Below are 23,771 nucleotides of genomic sequence, written 5' to 3'. Positions count from 1 at the left end.
CCATGTCCCAGCACATGATTTTTTGGTTTTGTTTTTAGTTTTTATGCGACAGAGTTTTTCTCTGTAGCCCAGGCTGTCTTTGAACTTACTTCCATCTCTCAAGTCCCAAAGTTATAAGAGTTCCACCCTGATCTTTGTAATACTTATTTATAATGTAATACTTATTTATAGTGAACCACAAAGAGAGAGAGACAGAGACAGAGCAGACAGAGAGAGACACAGAGAGAGAGATAGGTAGGCACACCTGTATGTGTGTATATATATGCATAGACATATGTATATCCACACATATATGAGTGTATAATATGTATAGATTGCTTTTTTCATATCTGTTTTTATCTTCTTTAGGTAAAGTTGATTCTATTGACAGTTGTTTTCATTTTGTATTAATATTTTTCCAAGCCTGTGGGCACATGACTAAGCATAGGCACACAGAGTTGAATATCTAAAGTACTTATTACAATGAAAGGCACAAATGCCCAGAATTTTACTCTAATTATTCCCTATGTTGATCAGTCACTTGAGGATCTTAATTAATCCTGCTGACAAGAACACAGACAAGAAGCAACATGGCGGCCGGGGAGTCAGGAGGCCGTGGTGTGCTCTGTGCAGTCAGCGATACTTAATGCTAGCGAATGCTCTGCAGAGACCTGGCTCAACAGCCTGAGCCTGCCTTGGGTTCACTCGCTCTCCTTGCTCTGGGCCCCGTTTTGTGACTGGGGTAGCTCATGTCCATCGAACCCAGTGGGAAACAGCATGGTGCCTCAGAAACTGGGGTACTTAGTGTTCGCCTGTTTAGGGAGCTTTTTGAAGGTGTTGTTATCAAGTCCACTCAGGCCAGCAACTACAGCACTGTGGGCTGGCATTAGACTTGCGGACACCATAGTCCTGAATGGGACACCACACTTACCAACCCTCATAGAACACCATGGGGCACTGAGTAGGCTCGCGCCTCCTCCTCCTCAGCCTGACTCCTCGTGTGCTCCTACCACACTGTCTGTCTGTCCACTTGCCCTACTCCAAGGCCTGTTGCCAACTCACAGTCCCCACCCAGCTCTGCACACTTCCCTTCCAGCATCCCACATTTCATCTCCTGGGTTCCACCAGAGATGCCTTATGCACATGAGCTCACATAAAACTGTATGATGCACTCATATATACATCCATACACGGACATATCTGTGCCTGTGTGTGTTTGTATATTATATATGCACTTCCATACATACAAGTAATATGTACATTTATGCATATATCTGTGCTCACACATGCAAATGTATTACCTGCATATATCTATACACATATTCATTACAAGGACTTTCCTTATGCATTTACACAGACTAACTAACAATTACAATGTTCACAGGGGAGATTGCCAAGAGGGGAAAGCCCACAGCTGTGTGGGAACTCAGTGGCATGGCCCTGTGGTGGGGGTCAGGTAGCTTCCCTTTACCTCTTCTGTCTTTCTTCAGAAAGTCTAAACTTGTGTCTAAGGACCCTCGACTTACTGAGTCAGGCCCACGGGGGATAGTCTTCATGACGTAAGCCAGCTGGCTGGGGACTACAGTTCCATCAGCAGAGCCCCTTCTCGGCAGCAATGCTCCTGACCCTGGGGTCTCCACATGACTCCGATAAACTCACGATCGCTCAGATAAGCCAGTTGGCATATCAAAAAGCCAGTGCTGCAGCCAGGAGAGATGGCCCAAATGGTTCAGCTTTAGTCACTCAAGCTTGAGCACCCAAGTTCAGGTCCCTGTCACCCATGTAAAAAGCTGGGCACAGTGGCACATGCCTGTCGTCACAGTACTAAGGAGACAGAGGCAGGAGGGTCCCTTGCCAAATAGGCAAGCTCCAGGTTCAGTGAGAGATCCTGTCTCAAAAAACAAGGTGGAGAAGTGATTGAAAAAGATACCTGACATCAGCCTCTGGCCCCTGAATGTACACATGTGCACACACATACATGCACACACACACACACACACACACACATACACAGAGGCACATACAGATGCACATACATGAACACATATACATGCACATACAGATACATGCATATACAACATACACACACATATGCACACACACAGGAGTACACACACACACATCACACACATCACACACTCACACCACACACACATGCAAAACAACAGTCAACACCAACAAAACTCATCAACAAGGCCCTGAAATAACTCTAACAATTAGAGTTAATGAATTGATTTTTATTCACACATGCGTGTTCATGTCTGTGTGAACATATGCTGCATGTGTGCAGATGCCTTCAGAGGATCCCCTGTAGCTTGAGTTACAAGGGGTCATAAGCAACCCACTATGGGTGCTGGGAACCAAACTCAGGTCCTCTGCAAATTGCAACGGTGGGATGTGACCTTAACCACTGAGCTGCCTCTCTAGCCCCAAGACAGATGGATTTAAATTTAGAAAATAGCAATGTGTTTCATATTCTGAGGGTGTAACCACCCTTAGCTAAGGCGTAAGAGCACCGGCAGTCATATAAAATCACTGCTGTGGAGAATCCTGGCATTTCCCTGGGTTGGCTGCCTGTGTCCACAGTCCTGTCCACGAAGAGGCTTCCCGGGGTCACGCACCCTCCCTGAGGAACTAGTCTCTGGATTTCTTGTTTTATTCGATACAAAATTTGATGGCTGGGATTTTGAGAAAATGTACTCCGAAAGGGCCAGGTCTTAGATCTTTGCCGTGAGATAAAAGAATAATTATCTAGAGATGTGCTTCTCTTCAGGCAAGCCTAACCATAGCCCACCTTCTAGCAGAGTCTGCTCTCATCTGGGCACACTCACACCTCTATGGCCTGAGTTCCTCCTGACACTGGGAACCACACCCAGCTCATTGCAGCCCATGCTCTGCAGCCTGCTGGCTTTTGATCTCTGGGAAGTGTCACCAGCCACACTCCCACTTGGAAATACTTGCAGGAAGCTGGGAGCAAAAGCCAGGGTCTGGGAAGTAAAACATGAGGCTGTGGAAGCCAGGCACTGGGCTGAGGCCATCAGCTCCATAGGGTAGTGTGCTTTTCTCTTCTAATCACTTCAAAATGATTCAGAGAGAGGAGAGAGAGAGAGAGAGAGAGAGAGAGAGCAATCAATAAAGCACACTCACCACACAACCACACAACCTTGAGGACCTGAGTTTGATCCCCTGTACCCACACAAAATGCTCAGTGTGGTGGAAAACTCTGGCCATCCCAGGCCTGGAGAGGCAGAGCCAGGCAGATCTCTAAGACTTACTGACTAGCAGCCACCCAGCCAGGGGAGAGTCGGTGTCAAATACAAGGGTGGATGGTTCCCGAAGAACAACACCTAAGGTTGACTTCTGACCTACATGCACATACACGCGTGTTCAGCCACACATACCATATCATGCATGCGCACACACAAGCATGTCTAATGCATCATCACTTGTAATGCCTTGTGACAGAGCTTGATAATTGTCTACCAAAGGTTGGGTAGCTGACACCGCCGGGAGGCGCCTAGAAGTTGTGTGTTGGTGGAAAGTAGGGGTGAGAGGGTGAGGCTGCCAGCACTTCCCTTACAGCTCTGTTCTCAGTGCAGAAAAGATGGTAGCAGCGAAGGGGGCTGACCACCAAATACAACGTAGAGAGACTGATAACCTATCATCAGTGCTGTCGACCAGCAACGCACGCCTCACTACAGTTCACATTGCCCTCCATTTTAATACTGACCCACGCTCGCTTGTTTGTCGTTGTGTCTTTGTGTTCATTCCTTTGAAAGAGGTTTTGCTTCCAGAGCTTTTGGTGGTGGCAGTGGCCCAGGCAAAGGCCTGTTCCCAAGTGCCAAGAATGCTGAAAGTGGGACCCTGTGTCTTCATCTACGTCATAAAGCAGCCAACTGCTCCTCTTTTAACCATCCCAGTGGGAAACCACCCACTCCTACAGAACATGCCCCAAGTAGGGTGCCCCAAACCCATAGGTCTCCACTTGTGTGTGAGGCGGGAGGTGGTGGGTACTAGGGCTGGCGCATCCAAATGAGAAAAGTTATGTACCTCTTAGAGGGTCGGGGCTACTTTCTGGATCGCAAACGTTCATTCTCATAGGCTGCTTTGTGTTGGGTAGCATGGAAATGAAACCCCGAGCATCGGCCACTTAAAATGGAGTCCTGCTTTCCAAAGGAGATAACCAGTCTTTTCCTTTGTCTATCAGATAGACATAGGGATAGCACCTGCCGGACTGGATAAGAACTCCCTCCAGGAGCTTGGATGCTCAGGGTCCCTTGCCACTGATCCCAACTTTTTTCAGATATACTGCCTTTTTTTTTTTTTTCCTCAGTGATTTTTAAGACCCTCATTTCTGCTTTAAAAACCTCTCCCAGCAGATTTGTTGGGAAATCGTGGGTGCTGGTTTAGTATAACAAGCCTTTTGGAGTCCTCTTGCTCTGGGGAATATTCCAGAGAGGCTCAACCTCAGAATGAGGCTCTGAGCGGCAGAGGGCAGGAGATGAGCTTTCCCAGCCACAGAAAGGGTGAAGCCTGTTTTCCCCATCTTGGGGTGTCCTTTACCTACATGATGGGTCAGAGTTTGTCTTGGAAATCTCAGAACTTTCTTGTGTACAGGGAAAAATAAAAAGACTTAAGATTGTAGTCATGCTAAACTAAAAAGGCTTTTAAAAACTGTTTGCTGCTAGAGTTTGTTTATAGAAGGATCAAAGCAAAGTGGGAAGGTAGATATGGTAGGAATTACAGAGTATAAGCCAGGACAGTTCTCTTTAGGTGGAACAATGGCAGGGTAAATGGTAAGGGAAATCCAAGCAACACCCAGCGCTACTGAAGTCATATATAAAAGTTTAAGAGGGTCACGAGAGATTTACCTGGGCCTATTTCCCTTTCTGAGTGCAAAGACTTAGGAGAGAACTCATTTTAAACTATGGAAGTTTGCATTTCACATCTCCCACTTATAAAAGGTTACTTTAGAATCTATCTGACCAACCGTCCACTCACCTATCCATTCACCCATCAGTCCATCCACCAATTGAACTATTCAACTATCCATCCATTTATCTATCTGTCCATCCACTCATCCATCAGCCTATGCATCCACATACCCACATATCTGTCTATCCATCTGTACATACATACATCATACATTCACACACCTATCCATCCAACATCCATTCTTTCACATGTTTGTGTTGTGTGTTTTTCCTAAGTATCCATTACTAGCTTGGCCCAGCTACTGAGCTTTGATTTAACGCCTACATTTGCATAACTTCTGCTCTGTTGTCATGGTTAGTTCTATTACATGATCCAACAGGAGTGTTTGGACAGACACAAGAAAACGCATCCAATGACATCTCCATGACATCTGAGACCAGATGTCCTTTGACTTCATTGAAAGTCCCTTTTCCACAGGCATTGCCAGCCTCTCACGCCTGTAAACACCATGAAGCTGGGAAGTCAAAGTATCTTGGGACATAAGTGCCTGTGTTGGTGATGACACAGTATGACTCTGTTGTTAAATTTTGATGCATGGGGATGTCATGTTAGTGAGACACATGAGAATTTAATGTGTGCTTCTAGACAGTGGCTGTGTAATGTTAGCTGAATGTCTCTGTTTCTTTAAATTTCCTCCAAATCTGGTGCTGTCTCAATTCTTCATGGCAATATGTGGCTCTGATAAGGTAAATAGATACACAAGATAAAATAAACGTGGGAGGAGAGGAGGGTTAAAAATTGAACAGTGGTTTGCTTGTGAGGCAAGTTTAGTAGCCATCACCTTGTTTTAATTCGTGGATGAAGTGGGTCAGAAAAAGAGAAAAAAATATTTCAAATGGAAAACCCATAGGAATATAAGGAGGTCCCCCTCTCTGCCTGCTTCATGAGACAAACCACTGTTAATCCAATGAGTGGGTATCCCAGTGTGTGTGGGCCAGTGAGGGTTGAGTTCCTTTCCTCCCAGAAAGCAGAGTTCTCTCGTGGCGTTACATGCCTTTTGCCATCACCACTCTCTTATCATTGTCAGCACTGGCAGCAGTGCACAGGGTAGGGGTGGGCATGTGGCAGGATGTAGCCTTCCTCAATGGGACTTGCAGCTAACTGGGCTGGGCTACCCTATGGCATCCATGCATTGTGCCTGAACTTGTACGGAAGGCATAAACGGTGGACACAGCCTGACTTCACTTTCTAAGTACCTTCCACATAAAATTCGACGAGGAAGGGCAAGTGAAAGGCAGAAATGAACCCACAGGGAACGTATGAGACCCTCCCATCTTCTGGGAGGTGGGAAAGGCACGCGAAGGGCATGTGACTATGAAGAAAGTTCTGCTGGAATAAACAGAATGGATTCTCCCTCCAGCTCTGAGGCCATGCCAGAGGTGGGAGCTGTAAGGCATGAGCCTGTCTAACCTTCTCAGGTCTGAACAGTTGCCTGAAGATTGAGATAAGCTTTTCTGACCTCTTCTTAATCCTTTTCCCTGTCTCCCCTGCCTAAGTTAACCTGCGCTCATTGAAAATAATGGCATTGTGCAGAAATGACAACATGTCCTCATTTGTGTGCTTCAGCCTGCCCCACCCCAAGGGAGTCGTCCAGAGAGCACTGTGTCCTTCAACCCCTATGAGCCAACAGGAGGGCCTTGGGCCCCAGACAGAGGTGAGAGATGCACTTTTACTCAGTAAACATTCAACGGAAACTTGCCAGTGTGTGGAGTCAGCTTACAACTTCCTGGCACTGTTCCAAGTTTGCCTTCTGCGGTGATGGTCATCGTTAAGCAGTACTGTCCAGCCACAGGCAGAAGATATCACATATCCATAAAACAAGCAGTTCCATCCAGTGTTTACACTTAGAACAAACAGCAAAAACACAACCATTGTCACCATTGTCAGCACCGGGCTTCTGTTTCAAATCCTGTGCCTGTCACACTCCATAGACCCAAGGTGCCTTTCGTGAAAGATCATGTGGCCTTGACAGTAGGTACAGCTCACAGTCATGATGACTGAGAGGCCTCAGGGGTGACTTGTTCTCAGAGGTTGGACCCTTGGATAGATTTCTTGGGTTCATGAGTGTGTCTCAGTGTTATTTTTTTAATCAATGTACTCAGGGTCTGTTTATTTCTAGAAACTGCCTCCAAACAAAGGCTTAAAGCAACAAGGGTCATTTCATTTCATTTATACCTCGTGGCTGGAGTTGTAGCTCATGATAGACTTCTTGTCTGGTACGCACAGAGCCCTGGGTTTCATCCCCAGTACTGCAAAAGCCAGTGTCAAAGTCATTTGTCGGCTAGATGTTGAGTTCATGGTCATTTTCTCAGAGTTTGGTAGCCTCAGAGCAATAGAAATCCATCCACAGCATCTCAGATAGTAAGCATTGTGACTTTTCATAGCCTTGCCTTGCCTTGGGAAACACATGCATCAATTCTCTGGAACTCTGCTGGTTGAGTTATAAAACATCAGCAAGGAACATGTCATTGGCGGCACCAAGGCATTGACAGGAGAGTATCAAAGAATGTTCACACCTTGCTTAGAGTCTAGGGACGGGGGTGTTATCCACCTTTACCACTGCTGTAGAAGACCCATCTTGATGTCTCTTTTCTTGCTTCAGTTCTCGCTGCATGCACAGGAGTGGAGGGCAGGGTGGGAAGGGTTAAAAACTCACAGGTGTCCCGTCTGGAGTCCATTGTTACCTAACCACCTTGCAGGCCTTCAGAGAGAAGCCCTACCCATGGACACAGAGGTGTATGAAAGCCCTTACGCTGACCCCGAAGAGATCCGGCCCAAAGAGGTCTACCTAGACAGAAGCCTGCTGACTCTGGAGGACAATGAACTGGGCTCTGGTAACTTCGGGACGGTGAAAAAAGGATACTACCAAATGAAAAAGTAAGTACCATTGCCCGTTATGCTACTGTCATCCTCAGTGAGAGCATGCGCTATAGAAACGTCTAAGAATGCACCTAAAATGTCCATTTAATCCCACACATGAAGTCTAACCTAGCACGCTGAGCACTTTTTCACTAGCATTTTATTTATTCATTTCTGATGCAACAATTTTTCATTTATGTTTTATTTTGTATGCCGTGCACATATGTCCCAGCACTCATCTAATGTGGTCAGAGGACCCATGAGTTGGTCCTCTCTTTCTCACAAGGCTTTGGGAAGTAAACTCATCATCATCAGTCTTGGCAGAAGTTCTTTTACCAACTGATCCATTTTGCCAGCCTTCATTTCGGACTCGTTTGTGACAAAAACACCCTTTGTGTATGCTAACTGTAGTTATAGTAATAAAATGTTTGTTTTAATATATGTGCCTCATGGGAAACAACTAAACCGAAATAAGCAAATTCTTAAGAAAATACGAATATATTGTACCTCACAAATGTGACTACCTGTGACTAACCTTAGTATGGGCATCTGCTGGGTTTTTATATGTGTGTAAAATTTTAAATATGTGTATGTGAATCACAGTCACTTTTCAAGTTGAATATTAAGAGACAGAGAGAAGACCCAGAGGTTAAGAGGGTACACTGCTCTTCCAGGGGCCTAAGTTCACATCAGATGACTCACTGCTGCCTTAACTCCAGCTCCACGGAATCTGATGCCCTCTTCTGGACTCTGAGGGAACCTGCACTCAACATGCCCGTTCCCACACAGCCACACACTTAGATACATAATTTAAAGTAAACCTTTTGAAAACCTGAATATTAATGTTTATGTATTTAGATATACACTTTACTGATAATCTGAGATTGTCTTAATTATTTGATATTTAATACCTTGATTAATTAATATGAATTAGTATGATTCATTAATATGAATGTACACACAATTTCAACTGCAGGTTTTAGGGAGTTGAGAGGCTGTGTTCTACCAAGACCATGTGAGGCAAAACAATGTCTTTACGTCCCTGGGTCTTCCCATTGGTAAACTGAGCCCATTCTCTCCCTGGACTCAGTTCTTCATACTCTCAGGTTTCTCTCAGCGGACTTGTTTAGTTTTCTGTGTCAAAATTTGCTCAACTTCCCTTACATGCATTCTCAGGTAGTTTTGTGTAGAACTAAGTACTTTAGGTGCTCAGGGTAGTTTGATGCTAATGTGTTATGGTCTCATGTAGCATTTTCCACTTCTTGATCTTCTGTATCTTATGTATGAACTAAAACTGATTTTACACATAGATGCGACAACCAGCAACACTGCTGAGTTCGCTTGTGACCAGTGCCAGTTTACCTAGCTATTCTCGTTAACACAGAATCCTGTCACTGTGAATAATGGCAGGTCTCTGTGTGTGTGCATGCACACGTGTGTGTATAATGTGTGGGTGTGAGTATACATTTGTGCAGGTGTGTGTGTGTGTGTGTGTGTGTAGATATTTTTTTTGAGGCAGGGTCTCTCACTGGGATCTGGGCATTACTGTTAGGCTATGGAAACTGGCCAGAGACCCACAGGACTCTGACCATCTATGCCTCCCCAGTGCTGCAATTATGTTTATATCATGCCCACATTTTTACATGTTGGAGAATTGGCCATGTGGAGCCTCAGTCCACACGATTTCATGGCAAGCACATAATAGACTGAGCTGCCTCCCCAGCCCAATAATGATACTTTTTTTTCATTATTTCTAATGCTTATTCTCAGAGTGTTTGTCCCTGCCTTGGTACAGTATCTAGGGATTAGAGAGTAGTGTTTTATAACTGTCAGGACCTTCATGCCTGCTTACACACAGAGAGACCCCAGCATTCCCCTTGGGTATGGCTGGTGGCTGCTGTCTACCAGGCTGAAGAAGTTTCATTTTGTTCCCGTATTTCTGGGAGGTCTCTAATCATGGATCTATGTTGAATTTTGTTGAAGACTCTCCCCTCCACTGAGCTCATTGTGTGGTTCTGTGTGTGTGTGTGTGTGTGTGTGTGTGTGTGTGTGTGTGTGTGTGTGTCTGTGTGTGTGTACATGTGTGTATGGGGATCAAACTTGGGTCACCAAGCTTGGCAGCACACATCTTTACCTACTGAGCCTCTCACGGCCCCCTTACTGACTAGTTCTGCTTTTATTCTCCAGTTTGAAGGTTCAGGGGAAAAAAGCAACTTCTTGTTCTTGTGGAAATTTTATCACAAGTATGATTTTTCAAGTCATACGTGGTTAATGTTTGTTCTTTCATTTAAACCACATTTTGTTAGGATATTTTTAAGAGTTCAGCATGGTCCACGTGGTATTGTTATGAGAAAGTGAAAACCCTATGTTATGGGAACATGTTGAGAGCTTGCTTAAATTTAAGAAAACCCAATGGGAGAGAAGTGTGCCTTGAAAAATGTGTGAGCTTTGAACTGGGCATGGTGTTGCCCATCTGTGATCCCCAGCACCCCAGGGAGAGAGACAGGAGGGTCAGAAGTTTAAGGTCACCCTCCACTATACAGCAAGCTTGAGGCCAGAATGGATTACATAAGACCCTGTCTCAAAAAGAAAAAAATATAGAACAATGTATGGGCTTTAATTCTGGGCCCCGGTGCTCATTTTCAGTATCACCAAGGAGCATTGTAATCACATATACATATCAATATAACCTAGCCTCCAAAATCACATGACATTGCAGGAAGCTATATGTATGTCACAGCTGGTGAATTGTATAGAAGCTGTTTTAATATTTTACAGTTTTGGGGTTTTGTTCCGCTTGGAACATTCTCCATCATTGTCCACTACCCTGCTGTACAGGCTGCGGGGCGTTGTTCCTCTGCAATAGATTGGAAGACCGGCTACTGCAGAGGCCACCCTGGGTGATGTAAGCAAGCGTCCACTCATTCTTACAGAACACCAACCTCAAACCAGAGCACAGTTCCCCCAAAGTCCAACCTGGGAGACCAGTGAGTTTATTAGGCTTACTACAGAGCATGTGAGAGGGGTTGCTTACAGGAGCTGCACCACGGAGAAGTCTGGCTTCAGAGTAGACGATGGCTTCTACGGGGATGTATATGGTTAGGGTGTCTATTGCTGTGAAGAGACACTGTGACCATGGAAATTCTTATGGACATTTAATGGGACGGCTTACAGTTCAGAGGTTTAGTCCATTATCATCATGGTGTGACTTAGCAACGTGCAGAAAGACACGGTACTAAAGAAGTATCTGAGAGTCCCACATTTTGATTTGCAGGCAACAGGAAGTGGTCTGAGACACTAGGTGGTATATTGAGCATATATAAGACCTCAAAGCCTGGCTCCACAGTGACACTTTTCCTCCAACAAGGCCACACCTACTCCAACAAAGCCACACCTCCTAGTAATGCCGCTCCCTTCGGGGGCCTTTTCTTTCAAACCACCACAGCCTCCCTCACATACCCTCACACACTCCTGCTAGCCTTCACAGTCTGTGTGCTCTAGCACCTCCCAAGACTCTGAGTCTGTGTTCAGTTAGGACAGAATCTCATACAGTTGTCTGGAAGGGGCCAGAGAGAGAGTCACAGGAGCCTAGGTGACAGCTCAGTGATTGTCCCCACCCTTTCCTTCTGGGAGAGACCAGCAGCAGACAAAGCTGGCCTTGCTGCTCTCTTGCAAAAGGTGTGGCTGATCTGATGGGAATGACGGCTGTTTATTCAGAGGGAGTTAAGCTACTGGTCCTCTGGGCTCTCCCTCTGGGGTGCTGGGCGTCACAGGTAGGCAACACCATGCCCAGTTCATACATTGTTAAAGCTCAGAGTTAAAGACAAAGACACACTTCTCTCCCCATCCGGCTTTGTTAAATTTAAGCAAGCCCCAATGTGTTTCAAAATACAGATTTTTTTTTTATTTTCTCATTAAAATATCATATGGATCATACCAAACTCTTGAAAATACTCTAACAAATAAAATGATTCTAGCCATTTTTCAGTGTGTGTGTGTGTGTGTGTGTGTGTGTGTGTGTGTGTAGGTGCTCCTGACACACCACCCATATAGAGGTCAAAGGACAACCCTGGGTGTCACTTCTTTCTTTCTACCTTGCTTGAAACGGAGGCTCTTGGGGGTCGCTGCTGACCCCACAAGTGTCCATGGATTCTCCCTTGCCTTCTTGCCCTAGCAGTGCCGGGATTACAGCCATATTCTCCCATATCCAACTTCCTGCAGGTTCTGGGGATCTGAACTCAGGTCCTCATGCTTGCAAGACAAGCACCTTACATGCTGATCTCTCTCTCCAGCCTGTGGCCATTTTCTGAATGCAGCGAGTGTGTCAGCATTCACCAACCCAGCCACCCCCGGGCGGGCATCGAGTCTCACAAAAGAGAACTTCCAGACAGTTTTGCAAGTTTCTCAGGAGTTACAATCTGTATTGCAGAGTTGTGAAAACGGTGGCTGTGAAAATCCTGAAGAATGAGGCCAACAACCCTGCACTGAAGGATGAGCTGTTGGCGGAGGCGAACGTCATGCAGCAGCTGGACAACCCCTACATTGTGCGCATGATCGGAATCTGCGAGGCCGAGTCCTGGATGCTGGTGATGGAGATGGCGGAGCTGGGACCCCTCAACAAGTACCTGCAGCAGAACAGGTGCCGAGGGATTCAGGTGCACGGGAGCTGTGCACAGGCGCTCTTGGGCCATGCTGGGGCCTGCTTTCTGTGGGACTCTCTCTCTCTCTCTCTCTCTCTCTCTCTCTCTCTCTCTCTCTCTCTCTCTCTCTCTCTTTCTCTCTCTGTCTTTCTGTTTCTCTCTGTGGGAGCACACCTGTGTGTGAATGTATGTGTGGGGAACAGGGGTCAATATTGGATGTCATTCTCTATCCTCTATCACTGTCCATCTTATTACGTTTTTATTTATGTGTATATGTCTGAGTGAGTGTGTACCACATGAGTGCAGATACTCAGAGGCCAGAAGAGAGTGTCAGATCTCTTGGAGGTGGAGTTCCCGACAGTTGTGAACCTCCCAACCAAGCTCAGGCTCTATACGAGAACAGTAGGTGTTCTTAACCACTGAACAAGGTCTCAACCGTTTAACTCTCTATCTTATCTTTTTGAGACAAGGTCTCTCATTGACCCTGGAGCCCACCAATTCAGACAAACTGGAGTGACCCCAAGTCCCAAATGCCATGCCTGGCTTTTATATAAATGCTAGGGATCCCAACTCAGGTCTTCATTCTTGTGCATCAAACATTTTGCCAACTGAGGCATCTCCCTAGCCCTTGTCAGAGAAAACACAAATCCATCATTTGGTCTCTATTCTTCTCCTTGGATCTCTGTCCAATGGTAAAATCCTCAGTGTGTGTGGACAGGCCATCTCCCTGCAACAGGCAAAACATTCTTCTTAGATAAACACCTTGAACAAGCCAGGCAGTGGCGGGTGGTGCACGCCTTTAATCCCAGCACTTGGGAGGCAGAGACAGGTGGATCTTGTGAGTGTGAGGCCACCCTGGTCTACAGAGCGAGCACCAGGACAGGCTCCAAAGCTACAGAAAAACCCTGTCTCAAAAAACAAAGCAAAAAGCCACCTGGAACAAACACATTCCTGGGCACCAGTTTTGCCTTTGATGGTTGACCTCGTGAGTAACTGCATCAGAGGGGGCAGGCTATGGGCCATAGAGAGACTCTATTGGAATGAACCAAATTCAGTGACTTAGCTCATCACTTTGTTACTCCATTGTGCTTTACTTAGTTGTTGCCTCAGACTAACCCTGTAGAAAGATGTTGTGAGCCCTTCCTTACAGGTAGGGGAAAGAAGAACAGAGTTGATTTGTAACCCATCCGGTATGGAACAGAGATTTGAAGCCATCCCTGACTCCCCTGAGCCAAGGCTGACCACTTCTCATTTTATACAGATTTCCTTTATTATCTAAAATATGTTTGTGTGAGTATGAGTGTTTGTGCAGGTACAATAAGTGGAGGTCAAAAGTCAACCCAGAGCAATGCCCATCCCCTGGAATACCACCTGCCCCCTTTGAGACAGGGATCTCTCATTGGCCTGAGCTCATCAATTATGCTCTATCAGTTGGGCAGGGCTCAACAGGAACCCACCAGCTTCGCTTCCCCAGCATTCGGATTGCAAGTATGGGGCCTCACATCTGGCTTTACTTTCACACTGACTCTGGGCATCGAACTCAGGTGCTCATGCTTTCAAGATGGACACTTTACCAGCGACACTGTCTCCACAGCCCTCTATGACTTTCTGTACATGCCTGAAAATGAAACACACTGAGCTGTGTATCAGTAAGATTACCAGCCACACTCATGCCTCCTGGGGATGTTTTGTGCATGTCTGTGTATAGCATATGTGTTTTATACACACGTGCATGGATATGCATGCCCATGTACACACGCAGAGGCTGGAACATTGTGTACCCTCCTCTACCTCTTTATGCTTTATTCACTGAACACACAGCCAGGTGTGGTAGGTAGCATATGTCTTTGTCTTTAATCCCAACACCAGAGAGGCAGAGGTTGGTGGAATTCTGCCAGTTTGGGACCAGCATGATCTACATAGCAAGTTCCCAGCTAGTTGGGGCTACACAGTGATGCCCTGTCCAAAACAAACCAAAAGAACAAAAAAATGGTTCTCTCTCTAAACAGGAAGTTCTGCTATTTTGTTTAGTTTTTTTGGGGGGGGTGGCGAACCTGGGGATCTTCTTGTCTCTACCCCTTACCAATGCTGGCATTACAGGTACATGTGGCCATGCTTAGCTTTTTCACATGGTTTCTGGGGATCAAAATCTAAGTCCTCACACTTACACAGCAAGTGTCCTTACACTGAGTCATCTTTCCAGCTCTGACCCATTGTTTAAAAAGAAGGAATGAATGAACGAGGTCTTCTGTGTGCAAGGAGACCATGTGTGTTTGGAATGACCACCATCTGCTCTTGCTAACAACATTCTAGGCACATCAAGGACAAGAACATCATCGAGTTAGTTCATCAGGTGTCCATGGGAATGAAGTATTTGGAAGAGTGCAATTTCGTGCACAGAGATCTGGCTGCCAGGAACGTGCTTCTGGTCACCCAGCATTATGCCAAGATCAGCGATTTTGGTCTTTCCAAAGCCCTCAGTGCTGATGAAAACTACTACAAGGTAGGACAGCTCAGTGCAGGCAGGCTCATGGCAGCAGGTCATAAAAACATTGAAAAATAAATACATGCTCTTTGTATTTCATTATGGTAGAAATCTCACTAGTAACCTTGTGGAAAAGTATTCTTAAGTTTAACTCTGTCAATCAAGTAGCAAAAGCCCAAACACTTAAAGTGTCTCAACTGAAGTCTCATTCGACTAGCATCTTATGTTTTTGATCTTTTCCACATTTATTTTTCCCATGGTGTGTGTGAGCAGGCAAGTGTGCCACCGTGTACTAACAGAGATCAAAAGACAATTTACACGAGTTGATTCTCTCCTACTATGTCTGTCCCAGGACTCGAACTCAGATCTTCAGGCCTGGCAGCAGGAATCTTACCCACTGAACCATCTAGCTGGTCCTGAATTTTGAGTTTTGGAAAAAAAAAATGATGGAATGCTTATGCTAACTTGCTTTCATAAATATAAATTGAACAAGTTGATTTTTCTTTTTTAGGCAGGGTTTTCTGCAGCCCAGGCTGGCTGCATGGGTGCTGAGTTCTGGGGTTATAGGCCTGCACCACTGTGATTAGGTTATACCATCCTAGGACTCAAACAGAGGTCTTCATGCATGCCCACTGCTAGCTAAGCTACTTCCTCAGCCCCCTTCGTTGATTCTTGAGATATTTTTATGATTCCTTTTTATTAGAGTTGACACTGTGAATTTCAGCCAAAGCATTTCTCCAATCCACCTCTCAAACCCAACTCCTGTGTGGGCTCAGCTTGTGCACACCTGACTTATCACAGAATGTCACTCTGCTTCCAGGCCCAGACCCACGGGAAGTGGCCCGTGAAGTGGTATGCCCCTGAATGCATCAACTACTACAAGTTCTCCAGTAAGAGCGACGTCTGGAGCTTCGGAGTCCTGATGTGGGAAGCGTTCTCGTACGGGCAGAAGCCTTATAGAGTGAGCCATGCTCAGCTGTGTGTTTCATGTCTCAACCTCATGGCCTTAGGAGAGCATCACTCAGCATAGGGTTATTGACCCAAGAACCTGGGGACACCCCAGGGTCTCTCATCACTCTCTAACGGCAGGCAGTTAGTGCAACCTCAGCTTACAGTGACCTGGGAATGACACAATGCTAAGTAAACACGTTTTCACTGTGTGTTACATACACTCACCAGACACAGCTCCAGACCATCCTTCCTGAGAGTTAAATAGAAATGGTGACGGTGACAGCATCGACTATGTTAGCTGTTGCTATGTGTACACTCCTGTGTGTGCACCTGTGTGTGTGTGTGTGTGTGTGTGTGTGTAGGCCAGAGATCATCCCCAGCTGTCATTCCTCAGGGGCCATTCACCTTGCTTTTTGAGACAGTCTCTTTATTAACCTAAGTTCACCCAATAGTCCAGACTGGCTGGCCATTGAAGCCCAGGAATCTACCTATCTCCACACCCCCAGCATTGGAACACTGGGATTACCAGCATTCACTGCCACTGGCTTTGGGGATTGAACTCAGGTCCTCATGTTTGCAATGTAAGCACTATGCAGACTAAACTAACTGTGTGTGTGTGTGTGTGTGTGTGTGTGTGTGTGTGTGTGTGTGTGTGTGTTCCAGGATGTAAGCAGATCCTAAGGTGCCACCCAATAGATTGTCACAAATGGAGGTCCTACATCCCATAAAGCCAAGCCCTTAAATGAGGAATCAGAGCAGAAACCTCAAAGCCCTTCTCCCCAAACATCCAGCCCTTCACACTGTGCAGTCATATCTGACTCTAGGAGTCCAGAGAAAGGACCCCTAGCATTGTGGCTGATGTCCCCTGAAATTGCTCTGCCTGTGTCTGTGCCCCTCTGCCTCTGGGGCTGGGGTACTTGTGTTTGTTGGCACATGTTTTCAAAGCTTGTGTGCATTTCCATGTCTCAGGGGATGAAAGGGAGTGAAGTGACCGCCATGTTGGAGAAAGGGGAGCGTATGGGATGCCCTCCAGGGTGCCCCAGAGAGATGTACGACTTGATGAACCTTTGCTGGACATACGAGTGAGTACCCAACCCTCCCCTCCATCGACCTGCCAGTTTATAGAAGTAGATGGCGTGGCTAATGTCCTGGATTTTTTCTGTCAATGTGATAAAATGTCTCAGCCAAAAACTAACATAGGGGCAAAGTATTTGTTTTAGCTCAGAACTCCAGATTGCAGGCCCTGATCACAGGAGGCCATGGTGGCACGAACTGCAAACATCCCATCACATCATCACAGTGGAAAGCTGAGAGAGGAGATTTCATACATGCTCTGGTGCTCATTTCACCACCTCCTTTCTGAGAAAGGCCAGGGTTCCCTGACCCAAGAATCGTAACCCATGGTGGGCTGGCTCTTCACATCAAATAACACCATCGAGACAGTTCCCCCATAGGCCGGCCTGTTCTAGACAACAGTCCCTCGTTGAGACTGTCTTCCCAAGTGGTTCCAGACTGTGTCACCTTAACAATTAAAACTGACCTTACAGCTGGTGCCACAGTGTCTGTGACCTCTGGGAAAGGATCATAGACCAGTCCAATTATAATTAAAAGATTCATCGATTAGCTGCTCCAAAATGAACAATCTTGGAGCCAAATTTGAAAAGGCCTTGAAAGAGGGGTTTAGGGAAGGTTTGGGTTTTTTGTTGTTGTTGTTTTCAAGACAAAATCCCAAGAAGACCTTCAATATATAAGCAAGCAAGCAAAAACTGGTCTGTTTTGTCAAGTTCAGTGGTTAAGGCAACTCAGAACACTCTTTAGGTATCTGCATAAGCAAGTTACAGAAGTCAAAAGGCAGTTAGTCATATCATAACAAGTAGATAGTCATGGCTGTACATCTTTGGATGGAGATGGGTCACTGAGTCAGGGCCACTGGGAACTTGTTTTCCAGGGACTGGAGTCAGTGACAAACAGCTGCTGGGTACCAAGATGGATGTGTATCATAAAAAGGAGTTTCTCTAGCCATCACACTGGGTATTAAAATGAAGTATGAATTCCTTTGATGTATCAGGAATGTGATCCCTTCTACATAAATGATGGTAGGAGGTGGGGCTGCATTTTGGGAACATAGTGGAACATACTTAGGCAAACTAGGACAGCTGCAAATTACCAGCTGTTATGATTTTATGAGACCGATATGTAGACTGGAGGAAATCACAGAGTTGCAGATGGCATCTCAAGCATCCAGAGCAGCCCCTGCCTATGACAGTGTCTGAGAGCATCCCTGCTTTTACAAGCCTTACACCCAGTCTAGAAGCTTCTGACCACAGGCAACTCAGGGCCAGAAGTCCCCAGACAATGGGGCAGGATTGCCACGTGCCACACTCACAGACTCAGTCCACGGGGTCAGAAGAAGAAGCCACTGGGCCTGTCACATGGTACCTGTTGGGGGAGGGTCTCAGCCACTGTGCCGTCTGGTGCATGTGAGATATGAGATACTTCCTGTTAGAACGCTCAGTGTGAGGCCATCTATTAAGATGCTTGCTACTGGGCCCAACCACCTATTCAGCTCTGCAGAGCTCTGCCCTGGGAGAGATCCTGGCCCTGAGTAACCAGCAGGGTTACTAGGTTATTTTTTAATTGCGTCTGGTGTGAGCATGTTCTTCCTGCCTTCAAACCCTGTGCCTTCAATCTCATGTACTACAAGAAGCCTAGAGGAGATTTAAAACGTCAGAATTATGTGCAGAGACTGATCCCTGTGGGCAGTAGGTGCGTGTTTGTGTGTGCTCGCCGGTGCATGCCCATGTGGAGACCACAGCTGACTTTGGTGTGTCTTCTTCCATCACTCTCCACTTGTTGTTTTCATCATTTAATCTTTTGCTTACGTGTGTGTGTGTGTGTGTGTGTGTGTGTGTGTGCAAGTATTAGAGCATGCTCTAGCACATATGTGAGGGTCAGAAGACAACTTACAGGACTCAGTTCTCTCCTTCTACTGTGAGGGTGCTGGGGATAAAATCCGGGTCCTTTGGTTTGGTAACAAGTGCCTCTGCCCACTGAGCCATCTCACTGAACCTTTCCACTTTATTGTTTGAGGCAAATGCCTTCCTAAACCTGAATCACAAGTCACTTCTGCTTTACTAATGCAGGGTGAGTACAGTGACCAGTACTCACCACCAGAGGGCACAGTGGCATAATCATGTTTCCACCAGCCTGTCAGTCTACAAACACTAATGCATTTCTTTATTCCTCCTTCAGGGTAGAGAACAGGCCCGGATTCTCAGCTGTGGAACTGCGGCTGCGCAATTACTACTATGACGTGGTTAACTAACAGCTTGGGTGCTGGTCATTGGCCGCCTTGGATCCTTGAGCAATTACAGAAACTTCATTCAGATGAACTGGCTTCCAGAGTTTCCTCTCCCTTTGCCCAGGGTGAGAGCTAAGCAAAAGCTAGGACTCACCTTCACAGCCGACCTGCTCCCAAAAGACAGGACAGCAGCCAGACCCTGTGGGTTCATCTCTCTGGTTTTTGTTTCCACCCGTGTGCTTTTCATTATGGGTCACATTCAGGAACAGTTTCCAAATCCTCCTCACATCGTTCTGTTCCTCTGGGTCCAGGATTGCAATGGTCTCCCTACAGATCGGGAAAGTGTGGTGATGCTTAAGCAAAGGAAATACAGAGAAAACTCACCAGCACAGCTGGCAAGCACCAAGGCGGTTAAGAAGAGTAACAAGCCTGGACACTGTTTTTGATCTCGCACTGGAGACAGAAATACCACACGGATGAGACACACTGACGGCTGACACGGCCCAGGCTGCCTTCCTGCAGGGTGACTGGAAGTCTGTCCTCATGTGCTTGCAGGAGGAGGTGGGATAACGTTCTTGTGGAGGCTGCCGGGGAAGGTGTGCTCCCTCGACCCTCTATGACTGAGCAGAGCGTATCCCGTAAGGGTCCCTCCCTTCTGCAGAGGCAGTGCAGCCAGGATCCCTTCTGAGTCCAGGAAGGCATGCGTGTCTGTTAGGTACTTTGCTCCTTGCTGCCACAAAAGACCCCACAAGCAATTTAGGGAGAAGGGTCCATTTGGGCCACCGTTGGGATAGGCCACCATGGTTGAAAAGACATTACAGCAGGAAGAAGGGACTTGGAGGCGTGAGCAGGAATCTGAAAGGTCCCGTGGCATCCACACTCAGGAAGCAAAGAACAGAAAGTGGGGGCAGCTATAAGGCCTCACAGCCACCACCACCCCAGTGACGCAGTTCCTTTAGCAAGGCCCTACCTCCCAAAGGTTCCATAAGCTTCCTAGACAGTGAGTGTCACCAACTGGGGACCGGATGTTCATATGTGAGCCTGGGATGGGCGGGCACTTCACATTCAAGCCACAACAGAAGCCACTCATTTCTGTTGCTGTAACTGAACACCTAGAAGGACCATGTACAAGAAATGTGTCTGTTAGACATGTGCACATCCCTTCTGCTGTAGGGATCGGGACTTTCACCAGGCTGCTGCAGCATGAGGCAGGGGTCTCTAAGGTTAAACAGTGTGATACCCTGACAGAACAGATATCACAGCCTCTTATGGAGGTCCTGATCCCACCTCAGGGCCCCCCTCAAGACCCCACATCATCCCCCAACTCCAAACACCATGCCAGTGAACCTGAGTACTAAATCTCCAACACATGGACCCTGGGGGGACACATTCAGACCAGAGTAGAAGGCATTCTGGTGACCAAGACCATCTCAAGATTAGTTTCTAAATGGAATTTTAATTCATAATAAAACCAGAGAGTTGTCCTTCACCACAAGAAAGCCTTGCTAAGTGCCATTCTGAGCTGAGGTCATGTGACCTGAGAACTCCGTTCTTCCCTCCTGGACTGGCTTGTGCATGACCTTCTATTTGATCATACACAAAGTGTCACGTATTCATAGCACTTTTGCTGAGGACCTTAAGAATTACAAAGGCTGCATAGCCCTCATTCTGTGTCTGGGAATATATACAAAGCTCATCTTCACCTCTGAGACACTGTGACGTACACAAGCAGGGATGGTGCGGGAAGCCCCGTTGGTGGTATGTGAGAAATGGAGAGAGAACGTGAACAGTGCCTTTTAGACTGTGGACACAATGAGCTTAGCCTCTCTTCCGCAGGAGTTAAGAAGCACTTAGAAGCCATCGATGTGTTTGGAGTCATGCTGGCAGATCAATCGTCTTGTTAAAGAGGGGATCCCTGTATGTTGAACTCACCGACCAGACCCACAGAACACAGAATCGCTGATGAAGTCCCAGGTTTAGTGTCAGGAAAGGAAGGGGATGATGTATTGGTTAAGGAGACAGGACTATCTGGACCACATCTGAGCAAGGACTCTGCCCCCGCCTTCCCGCATGTGAGAACCCTGTGGAAGCCTCTGCCTTCTTTTTTGGCTTCTCTGGCAGTGCCTCTCCTTTCCAGGGGTTTGGGGCTGACCATTGTCTAGATAATGACTGAGCAGGCTGGAGGCAGGGGCTTTGCCTTCCTCTAGAAAGCCAAAATATGCCCTTATGTGCAGACATCACACTGTGGCCAGCGTTCGGCGCTCTCATCTGGTGAAAATCGTGTCTTGCTGTCAAGATTAACTTCTCCGGGCAGCCCAGGAGAAGATTCTCCCTGGATGATTTCCACTACAAATGTTCAAAATTTACAAGGTCAGGAACCAGTCCAGGTTCTTGGCTGGGTCTCTTTTCATGAGCTGCCTCTGAAGACCAGAGCCCCCTTCTACCTGGCAGCTGGGCTCTCTGTGTGCCTTTTCCCTGTGACCCTTTGTCAGCAGAGTGCAAAGCACACCCCAAGCTGCCGCACCACACCCCCCGGAGTGCAAATACCGAATACCTCACGCAGAACTGAATGTCTCTCCAGGAAACACCCAATCCACATTAAAGTGGTCTGTGTGCACTGGGATGCGTCCTCCCTGTCCCAGACAGTGACTCCAGAGGAAGGCCAGCCCTTGTGATTGCAACTCTCCCTGCAGAGCAAAGCCCTGGTTGTCGGTGCCAACCAGCACTCCCACCAGTAGCAGAACAGAGTGTTTATTTCAGAAATTGTTTTTAATAAAGATCTACTATTAGTTTTGTAATGACTTTTATGGAAGTGGGTAGGATTCAGCGGGATAAAGTCTTAACCAGAGTTGGCCAGCATCATCCCAAGTGCAGCCTGCTTGTGAAATGTTGAGTCCTGGACCATGCTGCTACATGTGGGTGGGAACAGAGCTCCAAGTGAAGTTCCAACCGTGCAGGAACCCTGCAAGGAGGGGCCTGTCTTGTTGGGGAAACATCTGTGTCTGGGATTCACAGGCTGAGGACCTGACAGCCCAACCTCAACCTACTAGAAAGTATGACAAGGAGACCCAGAGATCACATGGGGTGGCTGTGGCTCCGCCTCTGTCCTTGAAGACACCCTGAAAGGTTCCAGAGCTCTGAGTGCCTCTGTTCTAAAGGAAGCTATGGGCAGGCACAAATGTATGCATGCATGACAGACACATGCAGGCACTACATATAATCATACATATACATTCATGCATGGCTAGATGAGTATTGCATGCATGCACATGTAGCTATGCACATATACACATGCATGTACATACATACATATACAACATGCATGCGATAGAAATGCACACACAAATGTGAACTGTGTGCATATGTCCACAATTACATCTCCCTCCGAGGAGGGAGACAGATGCAGTGCACACATCTGGAGCTCCAGCTCCAGGGAGGGAGAAGGAGATCACTGCAGCCCTGTCCATCATGGTTGTAACATTCCAGGTCTTAAGACCCTGTCTTAGGAAATAAGGTTGAAAGCAGCTGAGATCACATGTATGCATACACATACGCACACATACACACATGTGCCAGAGAGCACACTCCCTATCTACCCACCCATGAATGTGTGTGTAAGAGAACAGACTCTTAAAGCTGGTAGATTTACACATTGCTTCAATCAGTTTCCTGGTACTGTGACCAATACCCCAGAAAATCAACTTAGAAGGAAGAAGGGGTTATCTTGGCAACAGTCTCAGATGCCTTGTTACTGGAGTAAGGGTCAAAGCCTCGCCCCGGCCGTCCTAACAAACCAGGTCTGGCCACTTGTCTTCAGTAGTTCGACAGAAGACATGATAGTAAAAAGCCAAGAAGGGAGATTTGTAACCATTAGGAATATGTGGTGATATATTATTTAGGATTTATGAAAGCTTTCCTGAGGGTACAGAAAGTAAAGCTAGCCACAAGCCATAAAGGTCAGGCAGTGGTGATCCACATCTTTAATCCCAGCAGCCACACTAGCTAGCCATATAGACAGGTGGTAGTGGCACACACCTTTAATCCCAGGACCCAAGAGCCAAGCAGATGGATTGTTAGTTCAAGGCTACACTGAGCTACATGAAATTGATCCAGTCCTAAAGAGAAACAGCTAACTCAAAGGTGATCTCGGAACGTGGGATCACACACCTTTAATCCCAAGCACTAGGGAGGTATAAAAGGAAAAGGTCCCTATGTGAGGAATTAGTCCCCAGTCATGCTAAGAACAAGACAGCCCTTTTGGCCAGAGGGAGAGGTAAGATCTACTGACTTGGCTGCTTTGCTTCTCCGATCTTCAGCTTGAAGCTTGAATCCAATATCTGTCTCTGGGTCATTTATTATTTGTTTTGCAGGAAAGGAGCAAAGAGGGCCAGTGACCCTTAGGCTCACCTTCTGGGGTCCAGGCAAGAAGTTTAGGTTTAAACAGAAGACCAGAGATACATCTTCAATGTCCCTGTCAAAGAGTGGTCCCACCCATCAACAAGTCTCAGCTCTGGCCTCCTGAAAAGCAGTTTGATGCTCTGTAAACCTCTCTCTGGAAGAC

At 46.7% G+C, this 23,771-nt stretch overlaps 1 protein-coding gene across 2 annotated transcripts in view; it reads left to right on the top strand.

Moving 5' to 3' along the window:
* Positions 1-22,008, top strand: part of Syk (spleen associated tyrosine kinase) — a 75,406-nt gene extending 53,398 nt beyond the window's left edge. For both annotated transcript variants that reach the window (XM_051194279.1, XM_051194278.1), the window contains exons 8-14: positions 6,541-6,628; positions 7,674-7,851; positions 12,263-12,472; positions 14,787-14,976; positions 15,779-15,919; positions 16,879-16,991; positions 19,162-22,008. In XM_051194279.1, coding sequence (XP_051050236.1) covers positions 6,541-6,628; positions 7,674-7,851; positions 12,263-12,472; positions 14,787-14,976; positions 15,779-15,919; positions 16,879-16,991; positions 19,162-19,234 — 993 coding nt within the window. In that variant the 3' untranslated portion in view covers positions 19,235-22,008. The remainder of the gene's footprint in view (positions 1-6,540; positions 6,629-7,673; positions 7,852-12,262; positions 12,473-14,786; positions 14,977-15,778; positions 15,920-16,878; positions 16,992-19,161) is intronic.
* Positions 22,009-23,771: the final 1,763 nt, after the last annotated feature.

The sequence above is a fragment of the Phodopus roborovskii genome, unplaced genomic scaffold (assembly GCF_943737965.1).
Source record: "Phodopus roborovskii unplaced genomic scaffold, PHOROB, whole genome shotgun sequence".
In the NCBI taxonomy this organism is placed as follows: domain Eukaryota; kingdom Metazoa; phylum Chordata; class Mammalia; order Rodentia; family Cricetidae; genus Phodopus; species Phodopus roborovskii.
Note: the sequence above shows the minus strand (reverse complement) of the source record. Positions and strands in the feature narration are given on the sequence as shown.